We start from the raw sequence: 22,696 nt of genomic DNA, 5'->3' as shown, positions 1-22,696 counted from the left end.
TCACCAGCAGTAATAAAAGCATGGTAATTTGATGTGCTGTATTTTCCATTCTTAGCCTGCTGAAACTTTCCATCAGCACCGCAGTTGTGTTCCTAACAAGATATGTTTTTACTGTATGAATTAAACGGAAAGTTACTGTTGTTCTGAAACAGTAAGAATCTCTCACAGCAACAAACCATGTCTGAAGTACAGACCTGAACCTGCTTTCATATATTATATAAGGAATGGAAGCCTGTGCAATATATCTGTCAATACTATGTAAATGTGTAACTACATAAAAAATAGTACAGGAAAACTAAACTAATAACTCACACTCCATTCCTTTGGAAAACTTGCCACAAGCTGTTAAAGTCTATGATAGTATGAAAGCTTTTACTGTCAAAGGATAAAAATCTGAGTCAGCACCATTCCCTGAATCAAAACCTTGAAAGAGGCTGACACTGCAGGAACTGTTCAGACATCTGCTGTTCTTATTGCACTTAATGAAACATTAAAACTCATTTACAGGAACATAAAATAGGCCGGGTATTGTTCGGACGGATTATTCAAGCAAAAATCTGAGTGTCTTAACTCTGGATGTTAATCTAGCATGTAAAGACAAATCAGATCTGTCAGTCAAACACAGTTCACTCTTCACTGAACATCATCCTTTCATCAGGAGTTTCCATTGAAGAAAAGTTTACAGAAAGTAAGTCACAGCGTAAGTCTTAATGTTTTTAGACTTCCATTATAATCACAGAGTTCAGCTTAATTAAGGTTCACCTGTTGTGTACATAGTTTACCCAATCTACATAGAAAAGCAATGCTGAAGAGTAGGAAACTCTTGAAACACATGAATATCGCTATGTAACAAGCGTTAATTATAGGGGTGGGCGATATGGCCCTAAAATAGTATCACGACAGTATAGGGTATTTTCACAATAACAATATACTTGGCGATATGACGAAGCAATGAAAAATACTTTTATGCATTTTAAGAACACACTATTGCTAAAAAAAATATTAATACTAATTATAATAAATATATGTAATATATATTAAAAGTATTAAATGGTTTAATTTATTAAAAAAGTTTGTTTGATTACAAATGTAATTTCAATCATTCAGAGACACTTTCCACCGTACTTCACTGTACCTAAACAACTAATGTAAAGAATGTATGCCATATCATGGCTAATTGCATAACATTGTTAGGTAAATAAGTTAGACAATTACAATATCATGATATTGACTTTTTTAAATAATTTTAAAATTAAAATGATTAAAATGATGATATTATTGCAATTGATACAATATGGCACAGCCCTAGTTGCCTATTTTTTCTTTTTAATTATTATTTTTTTTTTTTAGTTGGTGTGTAGTTGAAGGCAATCAGATCCTCATAGCAATATTCCAACAGGCATATTTTGCACCAAAGAGGTAGGGCATATTTCCAATAGTACCCTTGATCTAGTGATTAAAATCCCATGCTATTCTAGGCTCCCACTATCCTCCAGCTTTGGGGAATTCCTTATTATTTTAATCTTTCAATATTTGATATGTTCATTACATATTTTATTAAATATATTCCCCATATTACAGATTCCTTCTTGTCAAAATATCATATATTTTAGTGCTTGAAACTGAGTTCTGAACAGAGACTAAAACAGATGTTCTTTTGAATGAAGGCAAAACACAATACTAATAAGGCAACAAAGTGGCTGGAGTTTTGCTTACCTAGTGGTGACCCTGTACACGTGCCTCCGTTTAAGCAGAAGTCTGTGCAGTGGTTGACTTCACAGCGCTCTCCAGAGAAATCGGGCCAGCAATAACAGCGCCAGTCACCTTTCTCATTGGCCACACAGCGCCCTCCATTCTCACAAGCAGGTCGGCACAGGTCACCTTCAACACAACACAGCAAAACCCACTCAAGCACAGCACCAAGCTTCCACACCTAGCTGCTCCCTGTCCTTTACGAGGACGTACTGGGGTTTTTCAGGGACAAGAAATGGCACATTATCCTCCTTCGGCTATCTGAGGTAAAGCCCGGCTGCTTAAATGTAAAAGCTAAGTTGGACACTGCATTTTAAAACAAGCTCTCTGAAGTTCAGTGGTCAGATCAAGGCCACTGAAGGCAAGGACATGTCTTAGTGCCTTTTTTTTTTTAAATTACTTTACCAAAGTTTCTTCCCAATATATGTACTGCCAACTCTACTCTTTGGTTAGGTCTCTACAATTGGATGTGTGAAGGCTAGCACAAGCCTGAATGGTGAAGACCCATCCAAAGAGACAGACACCAACGGGCCCCTAGTGACTTTTCAGCTGAGCTCACATAATGACAAGTCCAGAATTACAGCCCACTCTAAATATTCACTCATGAAGTGGCCCATCTTTTCCCCTGAAGTTAAATGGCTGACCTGATACGCTGGGATCAATACAGGAGCCATTAACCAGGGTCTTCCCTTCGGGACACGTGCAGCTGGCTCCAGTTGGATTCAGCAGGCACATAAAGTCACAGGTTATCTTCAGACACGGGTTGGCTACTGATAAAACAGACAAAAAATGGTATAATGATTGTTCCCAGCACCAAGGTGAACCTGTAAAACCTGCAGACAACTCCCACAATAGTCATGAAGGAAAATGAGCTCCAGAAAATCTATGTGCATATGAGAATTTTCACACTGTGGCAGAAAAAAACTTCAGGACACATGCCTCACATATTCATGGAAGATAATAGTGCAGTATAAAATTTGTGTTAGATACTTGAGATATAATTGGACTGATCATCTGAGGGAAAGCATAGAGGTATGTGGAAAATAAAGTAAATGTACTCAAGCAGGAATAGCTTACACAATAAGTAAAGACTAAATGTAATTTTTAAAAAATATTCATTAGGCGATGTTCCATAAACATTTACATGTAATACAGTTTTCAGCCCAAAATTTTGGATGTACTTTTTTGTTGTTTCTTAAATCTTAACTCCAGCTACACTTTAAATTGAATATAAATGTCAAGGTGAAAGGACAAATGGAACAGAAAATAAAATGTTTACATTAATGTCCATTACATTATTGCCCCTGTATTGGACTGGTGCCCTGACCAAGGTGTGTTCTGGCTTTGTGTCAATGATTCTGTTAGGCTCTGGACCCACCACGATGCTCACAACGTGAGACAGAAATGAGAAATGAAGAAAGAATTATATTCACTAAAAAAAGCAACCATTTTGGAGGTAGATTGTTGTAGTGATGCATCCATATGATAAGTGCAAAAGCTTTTATTTTGATTACAATATTGCTTTAATTATTATACTATCAAAAAATTTGTTTAAATAATACATGTGTATAATTATTAGCTTTAAAGTGTTGGTATTTTGGGAATTCCTGTCTTTGGAAGCTTTTAATAGACAGGTCTTGGTTTATTATTATTTTATGTTTCCTGGACTGGCTAGTAGACCTGATGGTCTGAGTATGAAAGGAGACAGCGCTGCAACCTTCAACGTCAGCTGTGAAGGTGTTGCGATCAATAATAATAAAATAAAAGAAGCACTAGATTGCAATGTGACAGCTTATGGGCACTTGAGGGATATTCTCATGAAACTACAAGTCCTATGACTGTAATAATAACACTATTGTGTGTGATATATCACTATCATGATATATCTTGTCGCTGAATATCGACACATCTATTTTTAACCTGGAAGTTGGCAGAGTAGAGCTATAAAGATATATACCAGGAGTTTATAACCTTTGTACAAGCATTGACCGATGCATAGACCACAGCTTGTTTCCCGGACTGCTGGTGGTAGGAAGGGTCTGGGTGTGGCTTATGCAAGCTCAGAAACCAATTATCCTGCCCCATTAAACCTGCTGTTTATACGTATCTCTGAACGCAAATGACAGAAATCAAAGTGAAAATGCCGCTCCACTCGTTTACCACACACTCTTAAAATGATGGTTCTACAAGGGTTCTATATTAAAGGGAATTGTTCTGTATAGAACCCTGAACATATGAAGAACCTTCTCTAAAAGGTGTTATATAGAACTATGCATAGCACATTCTCCATTAATCTGAAGAAACCATACACTGTGCAAAGAACACTTTAATCATGCAAATGGTTCTTCAAATGTTCAGGGCTCTATATAGAACCATTTTTTTAATAAAGAATCGTTGTAGAACCATAATTTTTAAGAGTGTATGCTATGTGGATCTGATTTAGAGGCCTACACTAATTAACACAGAAGTGTTTTGCATTGGTATTTGCATGTTTTGCAACAAATGCAAAATGTTTTGTGATCTGCTGTTCATGGTGGTCCTCATGCATGCACAAAAAATAAATAAATAAATAAATAAAAAAATAATAAAAATAAAAATACATAATATATTATACACATATAATAAAAATATATAGACATATAAAGTTCTTTTTCCTTTTCATCTCTAAACATTTATTTCTGTGCTTCACTGAAGTATAATATTACAAGTTAGATTAATTACAGACTTCTTTTTTTTTTTAATTCAGAGGGTCGTATTATGAAAAAAATCTAACCTCTCCTTTAAGATACAGTGTATTTGTTGAACCACGAAAGGTCCAGCTTAGCCTTCGTCCACTCTGTGTGCTATTTTAATGGCTAAAAACAAATCAATCCTGCAGCTAAACACAAATATGTTAAAGCAATCCAGCAGCTATGCCATGAGCCCACTCCAACGCTGATCTCAAACACACCGCTTTTGAATTACTCAGAGACATCTCAGAGATGAGAGACCCAGTGGAGACCATGCAGTGGGCTGAAGGTTGGTCAGAGTTTCCACAGAACATCAGAATCAAAGGAACTTCTAAAAGAGCCGAGAAAGCCAAAAGAGCGCCGTCCAATGTTTTGCTGAAGACATCAAACTTCAGCCTCCTAGCTTTTGCTTGCAGAGCAAGTTCCACCCTCAGACGAGCGCTTGGGCTTTTAATGAGTCAGTGGGGATGGGCACAGCTGCCCCTCGCTGCAACACCCTGACCAGCACACATCTGTGGGAGGCTCTGGGACCATTAACACAAGCCAGAGAACAAACAGAAAGCAGGTCCTTGTCCATGGACTGCATTTCTGATCAAGCTCAGAAAAAGTAGCAGAGTGGAGGGCAAAGCATTGTCTGGGTTCTGGTTGGCCTTCATTTCCAGGCAACTGCATCACCAGCAGAGAGCAACAGAGCTGTGGAATCTGAAATGTGCTTCAAACACAAAGCAGTTTTTTTCTTTGCAGGAATCCAATAATTGTGATGGAGATCTGTAGCGTTATCCTTAAAGCTGGAGATACAAACTCGATTTCAGATATTTACAAAGACAGAACTACAGCAAGTAAAGACACAGTGAAGACACAGATTTAGCCACTGTTGTTTATGTCATTTAAGATGCTTACAATGTATATATATACTTAGCATAAAATGTGTCCCTAAGCTAATTTCTCCTTAGACTTTCAATAATATTAATAAGTTCAATATTCTTGCAGCTAATGTTGGAGGTTTGGGTCTCCATCTCCCCACTGCTTCACCTGCTGTTATTGAAGAAAGTCATGTCTAAAAAAGCCTTAGTTAGCACACACACACACACACACACACACACACAACAAACGTTGTTGTGTGACTGATGCATGACTATAAAAGAAGAGTGCTATAAACTGTGTGTTAGAATGTTACACAGGAGAAAATCCTGAGCTAGATTTAGTGTTAATTGTTATGGTTAGGTTTAAGGGCTTCATGTTGGGTAGACATTAGAAATTTATATGTATATGTCCATGAAGGGTGAACTACATTTTATACACATTGTATAAGGGCAAATCATTATTTGTACATTTATGTTATTTTGTTTATGCTGCTTATTGTCTATTACTAAAATATACAAAAATTTACCTTGAGACAAGGCTTTTTTTTGGTACCTCAGTCCAAATGCATGCTTTTTTTTAAAAAAAAAAAGGCACAGTGAAATCAACACAAAATCAGCTTCCCTGAACTGCTCTATTTATTAAATCCAGCAGGATATGTAATGCAATATGCTGCAGGCGTAGTGTCTCTAACCACTTTAGAATAAGTTTCCCAGGTTTTCTACAGTGCCAATACACGATTACAAATACAATCAGGAATAGAATAATTTTGATGTTTATGGCCAGAACTGGTCTGATGTGCACCACGTACTGACATTAAAAAGGATATGTACTTTGAGTGCTGAATCATAAATTGGCAGTGGCTACATCAGTAAGTAATGCAGATGTTAGGTTTACTGTAAGAATGCATTCCAACAAGGCCACAGACGTTTCTTTGAAGTGAAGCACTGAAGAGTACTCAACTAGTTGGTGCTATTACTAAACATGAATGAGATGCTTGCTGAGAAATAAGCTTGAGTAAGGACGTTAGAGATTGTATACAAGGGTGAGTGAGTTACAAGCCATTTCCATGAGGTGCTTGGCATAAAAAAGTACCCTTTTTTCCCTCAAACTAATGAGAGCCATGAACAAGACTTGTACAGAGAATATGAAAGGAGATCCCAGCTCTTGCAGTAAATAAATAAATACTGGTGTAATGCTGATCATTCTACAAAGCACTATAGCATAAGCAGCCAAGGTTCAGCTGATAACTATGTACGGTTTATGTTTTGGACTTCTCAACATCTCTTATGTGTGAATTGAAACATGGTTCAAATTACTTTCAGGCTCTTTGGAGAGCAGTTCCCTTTTTTTAGGAATTCAACAAACAGATACAATCGACGACAGTCAAAAAAACACACATTGGTAGGTGGATTGGCGACTCAAAAATGTTCATAAGTGTGAGTGTGTGAGTGAATGTGTGAGTGTGTCGCCCTGTGAAGGACTGGCGCCCCCTCCAGGGTGTGTTCCTGTCCTGCGCCTAGTGATTCCAGGTAGGCTCCGGTCCCATCACAACCCTGAACTGGATAAGCGGTTACAGACAATCAATGAATGAAATCCACCATCCCATATTCCCTTACCTTCTTGCTGCTTGAAGCGATGGGAGATCATGAGATTTGTAGCTTTTTCTATGCCCAGATCCAGAAACTCAGCAGGGATTCTGCCATATTTATGTATCCTGAAGACCTCATGTTTCAGACCTGTTCCATAAATCATGTCCTCAAAAATGTCTATCCTGTACGGCTGTGATATTCCTGTATTGAGATTTACAAGGAGGAAAACATTTGCATTCACATCTATGACATTTCTCAGGCAATTATATCCAAAGTTACCTACAGTTCTAATCATGTTTAAACGTAGGTTAATACAATATAAGGCATCTTGCCCAAGGACTCCTGCTACTTCAGCATGGTGTGCAAACCCAAGCAGGTAACCAAATACAGAGAAGGCTGCAGCATTACCCACTATGCTGTAAAGAGTAAATGCTCATCTCTGCAATCTGTCAAGGTTTTCTACACATTTCAGGGCATGTTTTTATTTTTTCTTTCCCAGACAGATTGTATTAAACATGGGCAAAACAGCAGTCAATGGTGAACCACCACTGCAAATTCATTTTAATCCATGCTTAGGCTTAATCAGGCTGTGAAACTGGCCTAGCGTATGTAAAGTGAGCTTTGTGCAGCTCCACAGCTCGTCAGTGTCCACTGCAGGTAATAATCTGTCTGATTGAATGTGGGGATGGAGCACCTGACTTGATTTGTGTGTTTATCTTACCCTGTTTGCTGCTGATAGCGACCAGTGGGTCTGACCCATCGAATCGTATGCTCCCTATGAGCGAGAGCTCTGCATCTGCCCAATATAAACGCTGGTTGAAGTAATCGATTGCCAAGCCTGTGAATGGATAATAGGGACAGATTTATTTTCCTTAAGAATGCAACACAAATCAATAGAAATATCTCCATTCAAATTGTGGAGTCAAGTGGATTAAAAATCTTTGAGTGAAAATGGTTTGCCCAAAAATGGCAAATATGGTCTGCTTGGGAAAGGTAACACTAAATATTGGCATATTTTTGATTTGATTGCATTCGCCACAATAGAATATGTGAGTTAGGATATTAGATGATTAGTTCTGAATCATAAACACCGCTCCAACACTTAATCACAGCTCCACTGTTCCAAAGACCATGCCTGGCATTAGATGTAGTGACTGTGAGCTCATGTGCAGCTGCTCCAGAGCATGCAATTCCATTTGGCATCGAGATCATACAAACTGTATTGGCACCTTTTAGCTGTGGAAACCAAGTTATCCACAAACTTGGGACATACCTTGATCCTTAAGACCATTTGAATGGAAAAGTTAGTGAAAATATGAACTGCTTGAATATGTAATGAAAAAAAAAAAAACTAACAGCAATGGAACTGAGTCTGAAGGAAGGAAATTAATTAATAAATTCAGGTAATGCAATATCCTACAATTGCTGTCCATGTAGGTCCCTCTGTCCTACCACATACAAAAGAGGTAGGTCCACCTCCATTATTCCACTACAGCTCAGCACTGAATAAAGACTTGCTGTAACTTTTCCTCTGAGCCTGCACTTGGCTTGTAATGTTTCTGCACTTGATTAAACACTAGAGACTGTTCAGGCTTACTTTTCCTGTGATGATGGATTCTTAAGGTGGTATTCAAGGCAGTACAGGGGTCCTCATGCTAAAGGAGGTCAAAGTCAGTGTAAGATAGCTTATTATCTCCCGAAGGACATGCCACCAGCTTTACCTACAGGCTCATCCTGTCCTGAGTTTCCCTTTCCCACTGAAAGATTCTTGTTCTGCTTTCAGATGAGGGGAGAGGAGCCAAGTAAAGATTTCAGCAAAAGTAGGATAAAAAAGCATGTGCGTTCTGAACTTAACCTTGACCCTCTCTGCTGAACCCAACACGAATTATGTAGGTACCACACAGAGGAAAGACACAGTGAGAAAACACGTAATGGGGGGGGATCTATTTTGGGGTGACTGAAGCTCAGTGGAAAATGAATATTCATCTGCTCCATTTTCATGTTAACACCAAGGCTATAGGTTTCTACACCACAAGACATTATAAAATAATTTTAACATGACAGCTAACAAGTGTCCAGGCTTTTAATGTTATGTAAAAAACAGATATGTTTTCATTGTATACACATGTAGTCCTGGGCAAAATTCAGAGACCAACTTTCATTAATTTATCTGTCAGTCTAAGCAGCTACTGTGTGTAAAATATGCCTCAATATCACTGAATATGTTTATGATAATCTGAATTGTAGGAAATGGTACATACAACCGCCTTCTAAAACTGAACTTCACAGTTTTGAAAAAAATATCCATGAAAAGTATAAAGAGTAATAAAAGTAATGTATGGATATGCTATTTATTATAAAACAAATCCCCTTCTGACTGGGGCCCCCTCCAGGGTGTATTCCCGCCTTGCGCCCAATGATTCCAGGTAGGTTCTGGACCCACCCCAACCCTGAATTGGATAAGCGCTTACAGATAATGAATGAATGAAAATCCCCTTCTTGTATGAGTTATGATGAATACTTAATGGTGGTTTTGACTTGAAATCTGAAAAGGGTGGAGTGAAATAATGTAAAATCCTGATGGCAAGCCTAATGAGTTATTTTTTTTATATCACGTAGTTAACTGACTACCTTAATGCAATGTGTTACAATGAGACAGGTCTGATATCATATTTCCTTCATGAAAATAATGCATCTGAAAAGCAAATCTGTGACTGAATTTCTAGTAATTCTTAATAACATCATGGCCAGAAGAACCGAAGCCTCTCTGAGCTCTAAAGGCAGCCCCATTCCTTATCCTTGATTTATTCATATTCCAAGCAATTTCCATTTTTAGTCCCTTTATATATTCAAGGCTGAAGTCAAATCAGTGGGAGACAGAGGCATAGCGTGCATTTTTAATATGTTAGAGAGAAAAGAACGCTACCTGTGGGTCTCCTGAGCTTCTTATACAACAGCACTCTACGCATGGAGCCATCCATCGCTGACTCCTCGATGTGGGAGTGGTCTCCAATAACTGACCAGTACATCATCCTGGAAAAGATGCAGAGTGGGTATTCTTGTCATATCATGGTATTATCTGATAACTGTATCTACAACAACAGTAATGTATAGCCCAATTTTATTCATAACTACAAATGACTGCTTTTTTTTTGAATGCTATTTGAATGCTATTTCCCCCTTTCACCCTGTTATTCAATGGTCAGGATTTGAGTGATGGATCATTCTCAGTGCTGCAGTGACACTGATGTGGTGGTGATGTGTTAGTGTGTGTTCTGCTAGTACAAGTGGATCAGACACAGCAGGGCTGCAAGAGTATTTGAACACTGTCCACGAGTTGGTCCACCTTGCATATATAAAGTCAGAGACAGTAGCTCATCTGCCGTGCTCTATTCCTCCAGCGTTGGACACAGGATGCTGTTGGCTGGATATTTTTAGTTGGTAGACTATTCTCAGTCCCACAGTGACACTCCAGGAGCACTGTTGTGTTTGATCCACTCATACCAGCACAATGTCAGTGTCACTGCAGCACTGAGAATGATCCACCACCCAAATCATACCTGCCCTGTGGGGGTCCTGACCATTGAAGGACAGAGTGAAATAGGGCAAACAATGTATACAGGGAAACAGATGGACTACAGTCTGTAACTGCAGAACTAAGACGTGCTCCTGTGGTCTGAGAGAATGGACCATGAGTGTAGAAACAAGATGGTGGTCATGATGGTGTATATTTTTAATATATTATATGGCATAAATTATATCTTACAATACCTGGCATAAGCTGGTATAACTGTCCTTTATTTAGTTAAATTGTTCTTTATTCACATGCATTACAAGACTATGAATTTAATCATGTTACATAACACATTATAATATATTCATAAGGACAGTGTAGACCAGAACGTATGTTAGTGTTTACAATGTTCATATGTAACATTGTGCTTGTGCTTTTAAAGCTCTTAACATGCAATTATAACTACCTAACGACACAGGCTTAAGCCATTCATTGAAAGGAAATATGTATGCCTTAAAATGCCTTACAAATCCATCAATTCATTATTAAGTATTATTAAAGTGAAATGAAGCACTGCAACCAAACCAAGATATTTAAGCACTGCTTTATTTATGTTACTTCTATTGCATTATTATATACATACATTACCTTTACTAATATTCTAAATTACATTTAAATATTGTGTTTAAGAACTACAACTGCTTTGAAGCAGAATATTGGCACTGGTTATTATTTCCCTGCTAACTGGCTAAAGCAGAAGAATGTATGCAGATATTTAATTGAGAAATTTTGAAAATTATATGTATATATTAACATGTATATGTAGTATGTAATATCTGAGAAGTGCATCCTAGTTATTGTAATGAATAAACACTGACAGCTGAAAATGTAACTTGTAAATGAAACTGTAAATTCTGACCAGTGAGGCAAAGGGATACAATGAGACCCAACAGAATCCTGCATAACATGGCAAATAAAATGATTTAATCCTAGGCTGGACAGCCCCTTTAAGAAGAAATGCCAAAAAAGCTCACCCTTTAACTGGATTGATGGCAATTGCATATGGCTCTCCTGCAATGTCCGTTATCAGACGAGTGCAGTTGGGTCCCTTGAGCTGGCCCACATTTATAGAGTATCTCAGCTTGGTCCAGTGGGCTGTGTAATAGCTAAACCAGTGCATTCTAGAGTGGTCTGTCCAGTAGATATTTCCAGTGACCCAATCAGCCGCCACATCTCTAGGCCTGCGGAAATCTGGACACTGCAAAAGGCAGTAAGATAATGAAGAACCTTCATCTGCTGCTCACGTCTTTATAAAAAATTAGATAATTAATTTAGGTAGGTTTTATTATTATTTTTTTTTTAACTCAAGACATAATTGAATAAAGTAGATAATTTAAAAACAACATCTTACCCATTTGCAAAAGAAAACAATTGGATTTAATTGCTTATGATGCTGTATACACTTCAGCACAGACACATTTACTGTAGTACACATGAAGCAAGTGTAAAGCTTCTGTTTGTACACACACTTTATGTCCAAAAGTTTCTAAACAATTGTTCATCCAATACTTCTTCTCCCGAGCAGGTACCTAAGAGTTTGACCCCTTTGCGCACTATTATTTTTGGCAGGCAAACACTTGGTTTTGAAACATACCAAAATGATTTGAGTGTGTTCAGCCCCAAGCACATTAGTGAGGCCAGGTACCAACGTATCACAGTTTCATCCTGAAGGTTTTGAAGAGCGTTTCACTGTTTCAGAGTCTTGAAATTTTATACCCTACTAGCAGATGCTTGGCATAGGCCATGGTGAATTCAGGTTCAGGTATGGTTGCTTTAGACTGTCCCATTTTTGTTTATATTTGTGTAGATTATACAAAGCTATGCATGAATTGTCCTTTATCTTTTAGAGATTATACAAATTTGTGAATTTGCATGTATGCAAGTAAATGCGTAGGCCCATTCCCAGCCTAGTATGAAATGGTAAACATTTATCACATTCATTGGAATACAACATAACTGATGTGTGTCTTATTCTTTTCAAAGTTGTAATTTGTAATGAAGACTGGAGAAAATCTGCTATTTATCTTCAAATTCTCTACATTTCAAATAGAATATCTTTTTAATTTATAAAAAAGAGGAAACAAAATGGCAGAAGTAACACATTCCTGCATCAAGGCTAATAGAGGCTATTTAGACACACTTGGACAAGTAGTGCATGTGTATATCTTATATCTATGCATGTGTTAATGTTATAGAAACACAAACACATAACAGCATATAGAAACAATGCTACAGTACATCATCTCCAGTATATATATATATATATATATATATATATATATATATATACATAATTTTTTTTCTTCAAACATTTTTTAAAAACAGAATTTCCCTGAAGAGACATGATGACATGCTTCCCACAGTTGGTGATACTTACTATGATTCCAACATTTGTTTTAGTTTGACTCCTGTCTAGGATTTCTTTGTAAAAAAGTCCACCCGGATTAAACTGGGTAGCCCAGATAAACTTTTGTTGGTGCAATAGAGCATCCATCCCAATGATGCGGGCATTTTCCTCGATGCGAGCGAGCACTTTGTGTCCATGGCTCTGGTTAAATGGATACACAAAACTTCGGATTTCAGTGTCATTAGCTATGTAGAGCACTCGATCTTCTGGTCCTGCCCGTTGAGTTATTAATATGCAAAAAAAATGAGAGGTGGCTAAATTCCATTTAGGGTTTAAGACAACAGTTTGACAATTACAGAAGCACATGATCAATTATTCTGAGACAGAAATGCAAAAAGAACAATCTAAACAACAGACTATATGCTATTGAAGTTATAACAAAGCAATTATTAAATTATCAGTACTTTAAAAAATCCAACGTTCAATATATCATCTAATTACTATTTATATTGAAAAAGCATGAGCAATATATAAATGTAATGGTTTTGAGGCTGGAAATGCACAATGACAAGGCTTAATGATGCAGTGTGGAACTAATGGGACTACTGGGGTTTAATTTAGAATCAACAAAATACAGTACAATTAAAATCCTTAATGGGCATACTCATTATTTTTGATAGCCATTTCCTATCATAACCTGTTTTAGAAGGCACTGGGTTTGTACAAATGTTTAGCACAGTATCAAGTTCCAAAAAATGTAAAATTGAAACTATAATGCCAAATTCTCCAATATTTCAATTTCAAAATATCAAAGCTTCCCTGTTTTCCCTGTGTCATTTCATTTGACAACTATCCATATGATTTACAGTTTTAGCATCACAGAGACACTCTGGATCAAAGGTATTTAATCAGTTGCTAGAAAATGTGAAATACACAGCTCTTCCTAATTAGAAGACAGAAATGGATAAAGTGGTATATTTTGCTGATTCAATTTAGTCAAGTTTCACCATCTCACATATATACTAAAGGAGTGTTTAATATTAGACTATGGGTGTTTTCACACCTGCACATGTCAGTCCAAAATTGAACTCTGGTTTGTTTTCACCCCTGGTGTGATCACTTTTGTGAAAGAAATAATTGCACTCAGAAGCGGCCCAAGCAACCGCACCGAGACCCTTGCGAGGAGGTGGTCTCAGTCCGGTCCCAAAAGAACTCTGTCGTGATTCCTTTCTGGTGAGAATGTGATCCGACCAAACAAAATGTGTACGCCGCAGGTCTGTGCTAAATGCCATACGTAGCCAGGGTGTGCTTTGCGTATTGGACACAGTATGCAGGTGAACAGAGAAGTGGTTAAAGTTTAATCGCTAATCGGAGTAATGGATCAGAAATGTACTAGTCCAGAACACAAGACCTTCCTGTGTTTACGTTCTTGCTCCCACCTCAGTCAGGTCTGACCAAGCAGTGGTGAGAACATTCCTACGTGGTTTGCGGTGACGTGTTTTGGTGGGCTTGGATTTTTCAGTGTGTGAAAACAAACCAAACCAAGGGAAATACGCTCCAAGATACGAGTTCCTTAACTGATCTGGTAACAGAACAAGCAAACTACAGGTGTGAAAATGCCCTAACATTCTTTAAATATCTGAGAACTGGATAGATAGATATATATTTTTAGGGCCAAAAAACTATATCATTTGGTCCTTATGAACAGCTAAAAGGAATACTACAATGTCTTCAATTGTAAATGAATTGTAAATATATTTCAAATTGTAAACACACACACACACACACACACACACACAAGTTTTACAGTGCAAACATACTGTGATACAGCCTCAATACATGCTGCATTTGGCACTGTACTTTTACTTGTGTATGAATCAGGACACAGCACTAAAGCTTTGCATTTTCAAAATGTATTTGGGAATTCACAGACTGTTTGTATGAGGAATACTGCCAAGGTAACCTTGCCATAGTAAATTACTTAATCCAGCCCCAGTCTCTGAAATAAATGTTGAGGACAAAAAACACATTTTATAGATATGATAAAAAGTGATTAGGTTAAAAAATACTGATCTTATCCTTTTAGGAGTATATACTTGGCAGCTTATCAAACAGTAATGCTTTGGGCCTCCGTGTTAAACTAATGCATTCTAGGATTCTCCGTGTGACATTATCCTTTGTGTCTGATGAAATTGCTTTGGTCAGTGAAACATGAGGGTTATGACGATGTATTGAAGAAGCTAAAATTAAGATCAACAGAAGGTATTGGTCCTTACCTTTAGCTACACAGTTCCCATTGACATCCTTGTAATTTTTGTCACATGCACATTTGTATGATCCTTTAATATTTGTGCAATAGTGAGAACAGGTGCCAAAATATAGGCACTCGTTTATTTCTGAAAAAGAAAAAAAAGCCAGATATTAGCCTTATTGTCGAGAGCTACTTTCCTGCACTTTCTGTCCATCTTTCTTATTCAAATCTAGACTTTTGACCTCACTACAGCAAATTTTATCATTTATTATGTGGAAAAAACACTGCATACATAGTTAAAGGCCCACAGTTCATAGTGTCAGTGTCATCATGTATTTCACTGAGTGCAATACACATGCTGTGAATCTTCTCAGCCTCAGTTCAAATAAGGAAGGTGAAGCAGGTTACTGACAAGTCAAACCACAATCCAGTCCCACAGTTAATTATTCACAATACAAGCAGTTTTCTGCATGGATTCCACAGCTGTGTGTATAGTAGAGTAAGGCAGGTCAAGATGGTATTGTTATACGACTTAATGGCAAGACTTAATGCCAAGTAACCATCACAGCAGCTATACACACACACTGTGCAGCTGAATCTTAGGGCAACAATGTTCAAGCAAAACGTGAATAATTTCTGACCTTGCCTTCAGCCATTCTGTTTTTGGCATTACTCTTATTTCCAGTGACTTATAAACTTTTCCATGTTACTTATGGAGGCTAATGCAATGTTAAATAGTCCTCCACAAACCAGGAATTGCACGTTGCTGTAAAAGGGGAAGTCTGCATTGTTATGCCCTACAACAACCACTCTAAACATCTTTGGATTAAATGGAAGTTGGCTTTAAACTCTGTCATCACATCAAGTTCTACACTGCAAATCCAACATATTTACTATACTTATATTATATTATATTATATACACTTATATTATACATATTTTTTTTATGAAATATTATGCCAAAACTGTATTTTCTAGGATGGTCAGCTTGTCGAAAACGTACCCAGGTTATATAGTTCAAGGGCTGAAAATGTTAACTTCGTGACAACTGGATTCAGTTCTGTGATTCCAAAGTCATGCGAGGTGTGTGTGTGTTTGGTTTTGTGTAACCTTGCTGTTTTATAAACCATGTTAAAATGTTTTTTCTCATGAACATGACAACAAAATGCACTACCAAAACACATCTATGCGTATTACATAGTTACCAATTTTGGAGGCGCTCCTAAGCAGAGTTTGGAAGAAAATTTATTTGTTTTCTAGACTTATAGCTGTCTAGATACAATGCCAAACTAAAAATATATAAATAATCTTAAGATAAATGCCAAAGTTCCTATTTCGTATACATTATACGTGATTACCAAATATTAAATTCAGCACACTGAGTTAAAGTATATAACAGTACTTTCACTGTCCGATCTGTCACAGATAGACATTTCTTCCCAAAAATAAAAAGCTCAGAAAAGAGAAGAAGCCTGCTGCCATGGGGTTGTTTACAGTGAGATGACTACATCACTGTCAATCATTTTGCCATCTGAAATACCCACACAGTCTGAGGCAGAGAAGTTGAGGTGTCCTAACATTTCACTCCCCTGGATATGTTCTTTTAAATCTGACCTTGGATAATGGTCAAGTCACAAAGTACCATTTAATTTTTCATAAGCTTTTCTTTACTGTCAATACCACTGACAGTAGGCTTATGTGATATGATGATTTGATGGTCTCTGCACAATTTTGCACTGACAAAATATATTCTAGGGTCATGTATTATATTATAGGGGAGCATGTTATGATAACATTTTGGGCATGTTACTTTTGGGTGGTCTGTTCTCAGCCTTTCACAGATCGGCGTGAATTAGCAGGCCATAGAAGCTACACTCAGGCCTCCATTCAGGCTTCACTCTAAAAACTGTCTATTTTCACAAATTTGACTGAGAAGATGCTTTATGTGGCAGGGTGTCATAATCACTTTACATGTATCAGATGAAACACACCAGCACCACTCTCCTTGGCATTAGGTTTATATATACGTGTGTGTGTGTGTGTGTGTGTTAGGTTTTTTTTAATTAATATCCATAATTGTGACTTTTTTAATGGTAGATCACAATCAGGAAAAATCTCACAAGCATAAATGACACTGCTGTTTGATTCAAAACTGGCCCTTGAATTTATAATGTAAGCTGAGTTCATGTTTACAGGCGATTTAGTCAAATTTAATGCATGCTGTAGTTGATATAAATTTACATCATACTTACAAAAACCTATCATTTTAACTGATATAAACCTACACAGTCATCTCCAAAGACTTAGTAAAACAAGAAGTTGTTGTCAAAAGATGCTTCAGTCTTTCTGTTCCCCAAAGTGTTATGACAGCTGACGCTTCAGACATAATTTATACCGTAGAGGTTAGAGTAAATTCGTCAGCTGTCAGGCAAGGCTTATGTAGGTGTCATCTAGCCTTATGAACAATGACCTACAGTGAAGTCTTATCCACTATTTATATCCAGAAGTACATCAGCAGGAAGAACTTCATTGTACCTTCACACTGTTTAGTCTTGAGATTCCTCTGAAAGCCAGGTTTGCAGTGACAAATGACATTGGTATTTGTCTGATTGCACACTGCATCTTCACCACATGGATTCATCCTCTTTCCACATATGTCTCCATTTGAAGCTGAAATGAAAGACAGATCTGAAAATGTCATACTTTATAAATGCATCCCACCATCCCTCAGCAGCATGGAAGTTTTGGGGGATTTTTTAATGCTTGCGGGTGGGCAACAGAGAACAAATATAAATGGAAATCAAATATTTATTCTGCCTTGAAGATATTTAAAGCATGAATAATCTTCATGCACTTCATGAAAGCCTGTATTACTGACCTTGGTCATATTCACATAGTGTACAGCATGTGTGCAGGAGTGCTGCAGGCTGATTTTCTCTGATGGGCTTTGGAGAAGTCTCCAATCAAATGAAAGCCATCTAGGAGCATGCTGAGATACTCACAGGCCTTACAGTCATGTTCATCTGATCCACCGTCTCCACAATCGTCAAACAAGTCACACTGCAGATGGGCAGGTACACAGTGCTGGTTGCTACAGGTGAACTCACTCTTCCCACACGGTTTTGGCCTTGCAGACGCAGCTTCTGGTTTGGGTCACATTCAGAAATTTAGTAACACTTCTTTTGTATCCTATGTTTATAACAGTGAATAAATGTTTTAGAAATGCATTGATAAAGATATAATATGGCAAAATCAATTTACAGCACCTGAACATCAGAATATTAATCCAAAAATTAAATGCACTGGTTTGGGTGTACATGCAAGATTGTATGTTGTTATAATTTGATATTTCACAGTGCATCTTTATATCTGATAACACTGAAAACATTATAAATCCCTACAACAGGGTTCAGTGTTCTTATGAAAACATTTTAATGCATGGCAGGCCATTTTAGCCTAAAACGATGCCAGCAATGCAAGTTCTAACTCCACTTTTACTAGTAAGAACTCTTAATTCAAAATCTCTCTAATCTAGTTTTTATCAGTAACAACTCCAATTACAGATATCAATTACAACATTTTTACTAGTAAGAATGCAGACCTACATATCCATAATAAAATTCTGACTAGCCAAACTGCCAGGAGGACATATCTTTAATGTAATTCTGACTAGTCATAATTTTCCATTGACTTACATTGAATTTCACCCTCTCATATCCGTAATTACATTTCTACTAGTAAAAACTCCAATTAGAGTTATCTGCAATTATATTTTTATTAGTACCAATGTAATTTCAGATATCTACAATGCAATTCTTACTAGTAAAAAGTACTGGTCCACATATCTATAATTGAATTCTGACAACTGAAGGTGCAAATTCAAGAGCTAGAACTAGTAAAAATATGCATTAGAGTTACGTAAGGTTTCAGAGCTCTAAAATATAATTTTAGATATCTACAATTCAGTTTTGACTAGTAAGATAGTAAGATTTATTGATATCTAAAACTAGAATTCTTACTAGTATGAATTACATTCTAGATATCTGCAATATCATTTGTACTAGTAAAAATGAAATGGTATATATCTGTAATTATATTCTTATTAGTAAACCTTTAAATAGAACTAGTAGTAATTTCAACTGTGATATGAACATTTATGGCTCTGACTAGTCATAATATGTTTACAGATATGTCTAATTATTTTATGGAACTCTAAAATATAGTTTAAGAGATCTACAGTAGATTCTTACTAGTCAGAATTACATTTTAGAGCTCTCTATCATGGAGGGTTCATTATGTATTTGCATCTTATGTATATTTATTTTAGGCGGAAAAAGGTTTGTGGTGTCCATGTGAGATGAGTGCTGGGTAAAAGATAATGGATAGAGTGTCAGTTCAGTTTAGGATTTCTGGGGAGGAACTTTCTGACCATTTCAGCAGACCATTTTTACTAATAAGAATGCAATTTTTGATGTCGCTAATTACATTAGAGAGCCTTCTAATTCAGTTCTTACTAGTAAAAATATCTTTACTACTTAATATATAATTTTTACTAGTGAGAACATAGTTATGTTACTGTTTACTGTTTTATGGCCCTATATTATAACATGGTATGTAATCTGATTATACAGTGTCATATAATATTGCATTAAAAAGTGCATTCAATTATGCTGACTTAAAAGCAACTAAACATGCCTATGTCTGGCATTATAAGATATTCTCTACCATGTAATGTCTTACATATGTGAACGCATTTCTGAAGCCTTATGAACACTCGTTATTTACAATGTAGGCGAGAGAAAGGGCTTTCGATTGAATCCAAAGGACACAAGAACGCTGGAACTCTATGAGAACGTCTGGCAGGATTTTAAAGGCAAACAGCATTATTAAAAAAGAGAAATAAAGAGCACACAACAACCAGCTGTGCTGAAGGACCAGCAACACACACTGAGGCAAAGTCAAATTCAGCCCCATCTCCATACAGACAATAGCTGCCACTCAGAACTCACCGCATTCCTCTTCATCTGAGTTGTCTCCGCAGTCGTCCACATTGTTACAGATTTGATCGAGCCGCAGACACACTCTGTCATTTCTGCAGCGCCATGGCCTTGTAGGAGGACAAGGAAGCTTCCCTGAAGGAAGAATGGGACAATAGAGGCTCTTGTTATGACAAGCATGTGAAGAACTAGTCCAGGAATTAACTCTGTTTATGTATGGACTGAAAAGAAAGCTTCTGCCCATCCGGTCTTAATGGCATCTCACTGCTGTTGTTGTACTTTGATACAAAAGATGGAAGGTGATGGAGAAAGAAAATGGATTTTCTCTGAAGTAACAAATTGCTGCTGTCAGTACAAAAATTCATATCTCCATGGAGTGATAGAAATAGTTCAGCTTCATTATGTCTCTTTCCTTACAAACACTTCAGTCACCCACAGCGTTAAAATTAGCTTGTTTTTTACACTCATTGTCCATTTTATTAGCTCCACAGAACATATACTTGTTTTACAATTACAGACTGTAGTCAGTCAGTTGCTCTGCATAGGTGTTTAACATCTTTTCACCCTGTTCTTCAAAGGAGAGAGGTATGATTTGGTTGGTGGATTATTCTCAGCGTTGCAGCAACACTGATGTGGTGCTGGTGTGTTAGTGTGTGTTGTGCTGATACGAGTGGATCAGACACAGCAATGCTGCTGGACTTTTTAATTTTTATCTCCTGACCATCCCCATCCTGACCATCAAAGAACAGGGTGAACTGGGGCTAAATTCGAGATAATAACTTAGTTCATTTTGATAACTTCTTTTTTTCTTTTCACTTGAACATTTCTTTGAACTGACTTTACTCAGCATACTTAAGGCAAAAGGATTTTAAGACCAGTATTCACTTAATATAAGCACACACGATAAAATGTTTGGAGTTGTAGAGTATTCGCAATGTCCACTTGGGGTCATTTAGTCAAAGGGTCTGGGAAATTCTGGTCTAAAGTCACCATAAAATGCAGATCAGAATGGAAGTTGACTATAGGGTGTTTAAAAAAATCATAAAAGTCATTTTATGGGTTATATACATTCTTCACACCTGCAGTATTTACCTACTTCACATATCATAAGGCATTTCACAGGAAGAAAATATCTCAACACTACAATAGGCATTATGGTTTCAGCAGATCCTGTTCTGGACCCGATCCTATCTGGGTTTGTAAACAATTTGTAATAAATTAATAAGAATAACTAATAACCTTCATGAAGCCTACATTTTTCAAACAGTATTGGCAACAGACAACAGTCGCAGCTCAACCTGGTAATACTGTAATAACTTCTCTCAAATGTGTCAAACAAACTCACTGAGTACCCTGTGTGACCAGTTCACTAGAGAGAGCAAATTTTAGTTAATTCTTCCTTCTAAATCAGAAATCAGTGTGTGTTCTGAAAGTGTGGCTATGAAATGAAGCACAAATTTTGGTTTGGACCATTGGTGGGCATCTTTGCCACTGGACCATACTGAATGTTAATTGATTACCCCTGACCCAGGACATGAACCAAGAAGACAAAAAAAGTCCATTTTCATCTCAGCTTGACTTTAAGGCAACAGATGTCTCGCAGATTTCAGTGCAGTGTTTATTCCATTCTGAATATGCACAGACACAGCCACTGAGCATCCTTTTTACAGCACTCTATTTTACTCTACTGCACTCAGCTGCACTCAGTACAGATGTAGCAGAGGATCCTTCTGCTCTTCACACAAGAACCACTTTTGGTTCCCTGAAGAACATTTCAGTTGACAGTTCTTAAAAACATAGCTATAATCATTCAACTGACAGGGTCTTTAGAGATCCAGAAGTGGGTACTATGGCAGTTGTCCAAAGGACCCTTTGGATTTAATGATGGGAAATTCTTGTCAAATTACAGAAATGGGCCATTTAAATACAAATGTAAATAACTGTCCTTTTCTATTAATTAACCAGGTTTCAAGGGAGAAAAATTTTAATGAACAACCCAGTCAGTTATTTTCTGGTCTGCATAAGTCTGAAAACAGATTTACAAATGCTAATAGATAATATAGAATACACAGTACACGAATACAAGTACAATGTTATGTTCAAATAGCATGTTTTTTTTTCAAGTTATGTAATGTATAACATAACTTGTAATGTTCCAAGTTAAGGAATGTAGGTTTTAATATCACTTTTTGGGATGAAATGATTTCACAGATTAAGTCATTTGTGACATAAAAAAGACATACTTATTACCAATTCATGCTATGCCATATCAGCATTATATTACTATGATATACACTAAAGGCATCTGTAATAACCTCCACAAATATGACACAGCCCCACATCAGCACAAAATGGATGCCACTTGACCTCACAGTTCAAGGGTAAGCTTCTACAAATGGTTATGTAGGTTTATGTCATGACCAGCATAAGAAACTTATATGTATTACATATGCAGCCCTGTGTCCCTACACATCCCATAAATTCACACATGAACAGAAAACAGAGACCTAAAAGAGACGCTCTTTCAAATACATTTCCGAAGTGTGTGTTGTGCCACTGAGGAAGACAATAAAATTGTATCCCATTCATATAA

General features: G+C 37.0%; 1 protein-coding gene across 1 annotated transcript in view; it reads right to left on the bottom strand.

Annotated features, from left to right (window-relative positions):
• lrp1bb (low density lipoprotein receptor-related protein 1Bb) overlaps window positions 1-22,696 on the bottom strand; it is a 471,212-nt gene that overhangs the window by 16,492 nt on the left and 432,024 nt on the right. The window contains exons 74-84 of the mRNA XM_066685917.1: window positions 20,116-20,238; window positions 18,109-18,249; window positions 17,642-17,776; window positions 15,132-15,251; window positions 12,886-13,127; window positions 11,483-11,706; window positions 9,861-9,967; window positions 7,656-7,772; window positions 6,962-7,135; window positions 2,397-2,522; window positions 1,717-1,881 (exon numbers count right to left, since the gene is read on the bottom strand). Of these exons, the coding sequence (XP_066542014.1) occupies window positions 1,717-1,881; window positions 2,397-2,522; window positions 6,962-7,135; window positions 7,656-7,772; window positions 9,861-9,967; window positions 11,483-11,706; window positions 12,886-13,127; window positions 15,132-15,251; window positions 17,642-17,776; window positions 18,109-18,249; window positions 20,116-20,238 (1,674 nt within the window). The remainder of the gene's footprint in view (window positions 1-1,716; window positions 1,882-2,396; window positions 2,523-6,961; window positions 7,136-7,655; window positions 7,773-9,860; window positions 9,968-11,482; window positions 11,707-12,885; window positions 13,128-15,131; window positions 15,252-17,641; window positions 17,777-18,108; window positions 18,250-20,115; window positions 20,239-22,696) is intronic.

This window comes from Hoplias malabaricus, chromosome 12, assembly GCF_029633855.1.
Source record: "Hoplias malabaricus isolate fHopMal1 chromosome 12, fHopMal1.hap1, whole genome shotgun sequence".
Taxonomy (NCBI): Eukaryota; Metazoa; Chordata; class Actinopteri; order Characiformes; family Erythrinidae; genus Hoplias; species Hoplias malabaricus.
This window is presented reverse-complemented; position numbering and strand designations above follow the sequence as displayed.